The sequence below is a fragment of the Poecilia formosa genome, unplaced genomic scaffold (assembly GCF_000485575.1).
Source record: "Poecilia formosa unplaced genomic scaffold, Poecilia_formosa-5.1.2 Scaffold230, whole genome shotgun sequence".
In the NCBI taxonomy this organism is placed as follows: Eukaryota; Metazoa; Chordata; class Actinopteri; order Cyprinodontiformes; family Poeciliidae; genus Poecilia; species Poecilia formosa.
This window is the reverse complement of record NW_006800169.1, coordinates 408,938-418,615: the sequence shown is the minus strand read 5'-3', so window position 1 is coordinate 418,615 and position 9,678 is coordinate 408,938. Positions and strand designations below refer to the sequence as shown.

The following is a 9,678-nucleotide window of genomic DNA, read 5'->3' as shown; positions in this document are numbered from 1 at the left end:
AAAATGAACAATCAGCTAAATATGCCAATTTTTTTAATCCAATTTATCGATTAATTATATCACTAAAATAATCATTAGCTGCACCTTTATCACATAGAATATTGAATGTATATATTTGTATTCTCTTTAAGCTCCAAACAAACATGCTCTATCTACACAGAGTGTGGTCAGGTTTATTTTTCCAAAGATGACCGGAACAGTTTTATTTACAGAGAATGAATCACACAATAGACTCTGTTTATTAACGAGGAAACTGCTTAATTGGCTGCATTTTGGGGGGGATGTGCGCAAATGCATAACTTTCATTAGTATAAATAGAGAAAATTGTTCATGGTTTTCTTCATCTTCACAGTTTTGAGCATTGACTGTTTTGTGTTGTTTTATTACATGAAGTAGCCTCTCTCTCTTTAAATAGACTAAAGTTCATTTTAAACGCTACTCTCTTTAAATGGCACCAGATTGATAGATTTTCAGCTCCACAGATCATCTAAATATACGTAGACTGTTTTATTCGCTCGTCAAACAATGAAGCATCGCGTTCAGGTGAGAAACAGAAAAAAATGTCAGATTTACGAAAGTCGTTCAGGACAGTGTTTTTCTTCCCTTCTTGGTTTTAAAGCAACATCATGAAAGTGATTACATTGTCTTAGTGCATTTTTAAGTAATAAAAAAGAGATATGTTCTCACACATTAAATAAAACCTTCAGTTGGTTTTATTTTGTTTCTGCAAAAGCTTGGAGTTGTAAGATTTTACTCCTCCGTTCTCCTTTGTACACTTTTCCAGCCACATTTGTTGATTCTTCCTCTAGAGGAATATTTGATAGATTTTTGTTTTCCAGTCTGTCACATGCTGGGGGAGTTTGATGGCGCGTATGATGAGTCCACGGCGTCCTTGCTCATCCCTCCTGGCAGCAGGATGTAGGCCACCTGAGGGTGCAGGGAGGCTGCGGGCCAGGCGCTGCAGCTGCAGGGAACCACGTACCCGGCTGGGCTGGACGGAGGCGGGTGCTGTCCGGGGCTCGCCAGCCCCCCGAACCCTCCGCCCTGGTAGCCGAAGGCGTGCGCGCTGTAGGGCAGCGCGTGCGACATCTCCGCAATCCGCTGGACAGCTCCGGTGCTGAACTGCGTGACAGGCTCACAGAGCGAGAATGAAGAGGGGGAGGAGGAAGAGGGAGAGAGCAGAGTTCTGGGTTTGTCCCCGGAAACGATCAAAGAGTCCAGGTTAACCCCTTTCAGGTGTTCCGCTGCGTCGCCGAGTAAAGACGGCAGCGGGAAAACCAAACGGTCCCTCTTCAGGGGGCTCCGGGGTTTGCGCCGGGGTCGGTACTTGTAGTCCGGATGCTCTTTCATGTGCTGAGCCCGCAGCCGCTTCGCCTCGTCGATGTACGGCCGCTTCTCCGGGTCAGAGAGCCGCTTCCACTCCGCGCCCAGCCGCTTGCTGATTTCAGAGTTGTGCATCTTGGGGTTCTCCCGGGCCATTCGCCTCCTCTGCCCTCTGGACCAAACCATGAAGGCGTTCATGGGTCTCTTAATGTGATCCACAGGTTTTGCCATTTTTACGGGTTGATGTTATAAATGTAAAGGGAATCAAGTCACCCCTCGGAAAAGCTCATGCTCCTTTCGTGCGTAAAAGCAAAAGCTGCTGAGGGGGGAAAAGTCCAGAAGCTGGCTTAGTTTCGGAGGATTCGGGGAACAAAAAGTCCAAACTGACTGGAGAAAAACTTGAACAGTGAAGCCGAAAGACTGAGCGAGTGAATGAATGGGGACCACGCGGGACCGAGTGAGCTTGTTGTGGATGACGCAGAGCATGTCATCCACTCATCACCACGCGCGCTCTGACAAGGTGGGGGGTAATGGGCACAGTGGGGATTAAAGAGGCCATATAATCCTTTAAGACAAAATAGGAGTGTAACTACAACTTTTTTTCCCCACTTTTTCTCACATTGTCCAGAAACTTTGCTGGATTTTACTGGGATTTTGTGTGATGACCAAAACAAAACAGCCAATACTTGGGAGGGAAAAATCCCACGAGAGACAGTTTTTAACATTTTTTCCGAATGCATGTGTTTCTATGCAGCCTCCTTTACTCTGATACCCCAAAACTGTGGAATGGTTTACCTTTATACACTGCTCAAAAAAATAAAGGGAACACTCAAATAACACATCCTAGATCTCAATGAATGAAATATTCTCATTGAATACTTTGTTCTGTACAAAGTTGAATGTGCTGACAACAAAATCACACAAAAATCATCAATGGAAATCAAATGTATTAACCAATGGAGGCCTGGATTTGGAGCCACACACAAAATTAAAGTGAAATGTTCCCTTTATTTTTTTTTAGCAGTATATATCAGACAAACTGAGTCTCTTCATGTTTTTTTAAAAAGTCTTCTCTTAAAGTTTATCTTTTCTCACTGACTTTGAACTTGAAGTTTCAATTTTTACAGTTATTGTTATTGAATTTACTCTTAGTATTTATTTATGGGTGTGGTGTACAACACTTCGGTCAACTGTGTTGTTTTTAGAGTGTTTTATAAATTAAGCTGGAATGTGAAAGGAATGATGCCCATAAATAAAACGAATAGCTGAGAACTGCCTTCAGAAGAAGCCAAACTTAATTTATTTATGTTTGTTTGACATGACAACTTCTTAAGCTTATATTTACTTGGATAAACTTAACAAATTAACTACGTTTTTTAAAAGCTAGATCGCCGTTTTCTATTCTCAGTGTAAATAGACTACCAACACATGGGTGTCCACATATATTGACATGTTAAGCAATGAAAGCATCGATCAGAGAAGCAACCACACTGTAAATGCCGCCTCCGAGACACAGCTCCTCCTTCACTCCTTCAGACTAGCCAGCATTAATTAGCAAATACCTGGGGGATCTGCTGAACTCAATGTAAAAGCTATTTATCAGTGCAACTGGTAAAAACGTTGTTAAAGAACTAGTGTTTTTCTTTGTTTTATCAGAGCAGAAAAAGCAACAGGAACCAGTAGAAAGATGGATCTGTGTTTATTGCTTCCATCCCCAATCTGGATAAATAATCCAGATATAATAATAATTTTTCTTAAAAGTCTGAATGTGCAAAGCTGAGCAAGACGTTGAAAAGATGTGGAGCTACAGTTGAAGATTAATGCACACCATATGTTTCAGATTTTTAATCGCAAAATATTTTGAAAACCACAAAATTATGCAAGACTTTTGATTCTCTGTCACATTAAATTCGAATGAAAATCCCCACAGTATGTAGTTGTAGACTGACAACTACATACTGTGTTGTCCTCAATAAAACATAAAATATTTGAAAATCAGACACCAGACAACGTGAATCACAGTAACGTCATCAGCCGGTGTAACGCTGAACTGATGCGGTGAAGCTACCAGTAGCAGGACAGCGGAGCTGCGCCAATAAGCTACAAACACTGAAGAGAAGGAGAGCTGCCATCAATACAGTTCTAGCCAAGCATGTTTTAATGTTACACAATACAGTTTTAGCAAGTTGCTCAAAGTCTAAACTGGTATTGTTGTGCATTTAAGGTGCAAAGTTTACCTTCGACCAAACGGCCCCCAGAGGAATCCCAGCGCCCCCCTTTTGTAAAAATTTCCGCCAGCGCCCCCTGCCGTCCTCTGAACGCCCCCCGGGGGGCGGTAGCGCCCACGTTGAGAACCGCTAATCTAAAGCAATCCAGGCCTCTTCAAGGGCAAAATAACCTGACATAAAAGATCCAGTGGAGCACAATAGACTGGAGGTGGGGATGATAAGATGTTTTTCTCTCCCTGTCCAGCGGCTGGGAGGACAGCCGGGCTCAGGCAGCTGATCTGCCTCCTTGCAGCTGCTGTTATCTGCTTTGCTGTGGCTGCAGGCAGGCAGGCCTCCACATGGGAGGCGCAGAGACAGTCACCCTGCAGAAGAACAGCAGCTGGAGGACGACAAAGTGTGAAGAAATGATCCGCTTCTTTTCGCTCTCCACAAAGGCTTTGGTTGTTTTAAGTGGAAAAATTGTCTTGTGTTGTTTTGTACCTATAAGTGTTTAGAGGGACTTCTAAGAAAGGGCAGCGTTTCAACTCCAAAGAGATGAGGTTGGTGGGGGAGTGGGGGGGAGATAAAGGAGGGGGGAGAGAAAGCGCCTGCAGCTCAAAATGGCGGCCATAATCCGGTTATCCTCTAGGCTCTAAAGATACTGGTCCTCTCTTTAGGAGACTATCTTTTCTTCTTATGTCAAAACTGTCCTCTATGCACTCAGGTGGATTAGGGAGTCACAGTGTAGAAAGAGGCTGGCAGGTAGCGAAAGACCCAGGAGTGAAAAAGCAAATAAAGGACGAGACAGAGAGACAGGCTGCACATTTCAGACAAGGGGCATCCGAGAAAAAAAAAACAAAAAATGGAATCTAACAAAATAAATCAGCTCCGATAAGTAATAGAACAGCTTCTTTATTTCCTCCAACAATTCCCAGTCACTTCCCCATCTTCAACGATTTGTCATAAATCTTTTTGATTTGTCTTTCTAGTTTAGTGTTCCCAACAAGCAGGAACCTCTCTAATGGGTTTCCTGATTCTCCATCAGCCTTTACCAGTCAAAGGTCGTCTGGATTCTAGAAATATCATCTTCAAAGTATTTTAGAGTCCAATGTATAGAATGTGATCGTGATCCTGAAAAAGCTGTGGAGCAGTAGAAGCATCACAAAAACTGGAGGTTTTTCCCAAAGTAATGAGAAGATAAGACAGAAACTGTTCAGGGACAAGCGATTATTTCTATGGCGTTCTGGTTAGGCAACTAAAATCTGCTGCATTCTTCTCGTGTTTGGACTAAAAAAGTGAGGCTAAACCACAGACATGTCTTTAAAAGCACTAACCTTTGTCCACAATTCCAAAAGTTGACACAACGACATTATCATCTGTTATGAAAAGAACCCTATAGAGTAAAACACGGTGGAAGCAGGATCATGACCTTGGATCTTTTTTCAGATGGAACAGGGTTTTTGTTAAAGGGGCAGTATTATGTATTTTCTAGGCACATGGTACCATATTAAAGCACAGTCAAGAACTATGTAACCTTCAGTAATAAAAATACCATATATGTCAACTATAATTAAAAATAAATTTCACTTTGTAACAACACTTTGAAATTGGACCTCTGTCTGTTTAAGAAACTCCTGCTCTTTCTGAAACTCCACCTTCAGGAAGTCATCACAGCATGGCTCCTCTATTAACCCTTTATCAACGTTTTTACCAGCACTTCACTGAGAAGTAGCTCCAATAATGAGCTGAGCAGATGCGCAGCTCCACCAAATGTTTGCTAAGTGCTGCTGGCTAGTCTGAAGGAGCAGAGTGGGGGAATTGTGGGGAAAGCCTCAAAAAAGTGGATTTTACATAATATCCTGAATATATTATTGATAAATCTAAAATATAGTGAGGACAACGGTCTCAATAAGCTGAAGCAATGTTGGAATGAAGAGTGTGTCAAATTCCCTGCTGATGAAGTATTGCTTTCCATGCAATGCTTTTAAAATTTTTGGTTTAGGCATTTTTAAAATAAATAATGATCATGTTGTGTGCTTTTGTAAACTTAAAGTTACATTTAGATTATTTCACAACCTGGCAGAGCAGTGATTGTTTATTAAAACTTTTGTATTTTTTATTTTTGTAATAATAAAGTACTCTGAACTAACAATTATTGTCAATTTGTTGCTTTTTTTAGGAGAATCCTTCAGTCTGCACTGAAGCTCAGCTGATGAACGCTGGCTAAAGCATTTCTGTTAGATTTAGAAAAGTTCAGATGTGCTTCCACTCAAAAATTCTGTCACTTCAGCTCCAAGTAAAAACTTTAAAGTCTAAAAAAAACATTTGAGTTTAACGCGGGCTTCTGACACCTCTGAGTAGTCCATTAGGATACATTTCAGGGGGAAAATCCCCCGAAGATTTCCAACGCTCTGCGAAGGATTTCACTAAATCTTGTGCTTATACTCATGATACTTAGGAAAAGTAAAGCGCTTTTTAATAGCTTTCCTACTGACACATTGATGGAGGAATACGGTTTGGCTTCGTGGCTGAGAGCTTCAATCCCAGTTTGAGGGTGGGGCCACCGCTTGATATTAACACACTCCCTCCAACATGCAAGGATAAACCTGGGGGCCACATTACTGCGATGGCCCCTTTAAGCCACCGTGTAATACAACCGAGTCAGCAATCAATGAGATGCATTTTTACAACCGGGCATTTGTCAGTGACTCAGTGCCACACAAGAAAGAGATTTAAAACATCCTGCAGGAAATGAAAGTGCTGCTTGGAAAGTGAAAGGTGGCGTCTGAGCAGGCAGCTGCTTATTTCTAAAAGGACATTTTGGTTATGATAGGAGAATGAAAGTAAATATTATTTTCAACAAAATAGTGGTGACAAGCCTTTTTCAAACACATTCGTTTGACTAATTATCCAGTTTTGCAAAGTAGGTTTTAAATAGAAATATAATTCCTCCTTCTTGCACACAAAGGCCAACGTGTTTTATGAAAGGGACAGTGTTATGTAAAATTGACTTTTTGAGATTTACATCATGTACATTATTCCCTGATCAAAAACATACCTGGAGTGTTGCCTTGATTTTTTTATCATGCATGTTTGAGAAATCCTTAAATGGTAACTGTTCAGATGTGAACCTAGCCCCACCTTCAAGGACGAAGCTCCTCCACGGAGCTGCAGCTTCCAAGCTTCCCAGCTTCCACCTCACAGAGAGTAGGCCACATTCAGCTCCTTCAGACTAGTCAGCATCAATTAGTAAACACTTGGTAAAACTGTGCATCTGAGCTCATTATAACAACGCTGGTAAAAACATTGTCAAAGGGTTAATAGATGAGCCATGCTGTGATGACTTCCTGAAGGCGGAGTTTCAGAAAGTCCAGAAGTTTTTAAAGAGACAGAGGACCAATTTCAAGATGTTACATTGCACAAGTCAAATTTATTTTAAGTTATACTTGATATATTTAGCATTTTCATAACAACTGTAGGTGACATAGTTACTTGGTTGTGCTATAAAATGGCACCATGTACCAGGAAAACACATAATACAGCCCTATTAAGATTTTAGGCAACAATAAGTTTGGCTATGAAGCAATTATTAACAAAACTACTAATTTAGATCAAAATCATCAAGTTGGGACACCACCTGACTATCAGGAAATCATATGCAAATAGTTTTCAGTGTCTGTTATTGCTTATGAATACCAGCCTGCTAAGGCCTTACCAGCCCAGGATCCTGGGTTGTTTTAATTTTTTTTTCAAGCCTCTATTTATTGTCTTTCATTCTTTTTTTAATTATGATATTAAATTAGTCTTGTTTTAATTGATTTATTTTTTCTTTGTTAAGAGAAAACAGCAAAAACACTGTGCTGTAAAAATGAAGGGAAACATCATAGAGAGACTGCCTTCTCTCTCTTTGGAGAACAGGATTAGAGCATCAGTGTAAAACACAGGAATTAACAGCAATTTCTTCTCCTATATAACTAGGGTGGATAAAGGAAAGATGAACTCAAAAATATATAGAAACTCATACGTATCACAATGCTTCACTACAACTAGTGAAGCATTGCGCCAGTAAGAAGCTTATGGAAAAAAAATAGGAAGACAGTGGGTCCTGTGAAGATGATGTTGCACCGTAGCAGAAGGAGAAAGGGAGCAGTATTTACCAAGACAGCGGACTGTCCTGAACTCTTTTTATAGTTCAGGACTGAGCCAGGATGGAGGGGGCCTGGGGTTAGAGACGCTGTCACAACAGCAAGCTCAGATAAGCTCCCAGAGAGGAGACAGAAAAGCATCAAGTGAGCATATTTTTTAAGTCCCCTCATGCACTTCCTGAGCAACTAGATAAAGATTTTGTACAAATAGTCTCAGGAAGACATATTAGTCTCATTTGACATCTTGAAAAATCATTGGAATCATGGGAAATCATTTGCTGTTACATGATATGCAGAGGGAGAAAGAAGTGTCAAAGACTCAAAACTGCTACTCAAGTGTAACATTTCTTTTCTTGAAAGCAGAAACATCTTTCTCTTGAGCTTAAATGTATCGAAGCATTGTATAACCAGGTAATGACATCCTGCCTCATTCTGGTACCAAAGAAAACTCCCACATCAGTCATCAACGGGTAAAGATCTTTATAGAGTTTGAGTTGAACACTGCTTCAACAAACCCACTGTCATCTGGACAAAACAGGCAGCACTGAGAGGATCCTATTTTAGTTCCAGTGTATTTAACACAATTCAGCCTGATCTGATTTGTCAGAAGCTCCAAAAAACAAAGGTGAAGGCCTCAACAGTCACTTTGAGATGACTACCTCACAAATAGACCACAGTTTATCAGGTAATAACTCTGAAAAAACTTTGATAAAATAAGTAACAATATTTTGTTTCACTTTGGCATTAGCAATGTATTTTGAATAGAATTGAGCTGAACTAAAAAGAAAACAAATTAAACTCTTTAAGTAAGCCATTATCCGTACCACAATTAGTTCATCCAACGAACAGAAACACCAAATAGTAGTTCCATCAGAGTCCACAAGAGGTCAGGATAAACTCAATTCTACAGAAGGCAAACATACCCCTTTTGCGTTTCATCGTTAAGATCCGTGCAGTCATTTTTCAATTCTAATTTTATATTCAAAAACGAAGTAAAACGTTATTTTATCAAGTATTCTCCGTGTACACTAGCAGATATATTTTACTTATAAAAAAAAGACAAACACAGAAAAACAGGGCTCGTCCGGGATTTGAACCCGGGACCTCTCGCACCCAAAGCGAGAATCATACCCCTAGACCAACGAGCCGGATATTAGGATATTCGAAGTAGTGCTTATAAAATTAGTGATAGCCTTCTACACCGGAAATGCATTGTTTTATTTCTTGTCATGACGTATTTCTATCTATTCTATCTCTATTTAACAAGCATTAAATGTGTTTAATTTGTGGAAGTGACAGCTGTTTTTAAAGCATTGCTACAGATTATTTTTACATACTTCTTTCAAGTCTGATCTGTCAATTCCCCTAAAGATCTAGTTTATTAACAAGTCTTTATTTCGAGACAAAAAGTAGTCCACACCATTTAGATTAATAAAATAAAATAAACAAATCATATATTATGAGTTATGTATAACTCATAATATAATATAACATAACCAATTAAAGAAGTAACCCTTATTTAAATTATTATTTAAACTTAATCACCATTCAAAGAAGGGATTCCGATTTCTGGCCGAATAATTGGTACATCTCTACAAACTGTCTGGTAGAGCAGAGAAGGAACCATTACCTATCAAGTAAGGATTTTTCAAACAAACTTCAACTAAATTCAATGCATTATACTTTATTTATTTATCTCACAGAGAAAGTAAATGTCATAACTCATACCACCCAAGTCTTCAAAGAATGGATAGTGATGCTTCAAGCAGGGAGGATCTCTGGTAGCAGTCAGTCTCACAACAAATCTGAAGCGGCCTCTGGCTGAAGACTGTTGCTGCATAACAGTCTCTTAACTGTAATGGGATCCAGGCAGCAGAGATTATATTCTATACCAACATGTCCTGGATGACATCATCAGTTGTTGCTAAACTCTGTTAATCCACCTTATTTGCTTTAGGTAATTTTTTATACATATATTTTTACTATTTATTTATTTAATTATT

General features: G+C 39.7%; 1 protein-coding gene and 1 non-coding gene across 2 annotated transcripts; both read right to left on the bottom strand.

Moving 5' to 3' along the window:
- Nucleotides 1-277: 277 nt before the first annotated feature.
- Nucleotides 278-2,119, bottom strand: LOC103149517 (transcription factor Sox-14). Its single transcript, XM_007568723.2, has one exon. It carries the CDS (start codon nt 1,552-1,554, stop codon nt 844-846), a length of 711 nt encoding a protein of 236 aa, XP_007568785.1. The 5' UTR covers nt 1,555-2,119; the 3' UTR covers nt 278-843.
- Nucleotides 2,120-8,751: 6,632 nt separating this feature from the next.
- trnap-ugg (transfer RNA proline (anticodon UGG)) lies at nt 8,752-8,823 on the bottom strand. The gene has a single exon. It is a non-coding gene; the product is annotated as a tRNA-Pro (tRNA).
- Between the last annotated feature and the right edge of the window lie 855 nt (nt 8,824-9,678).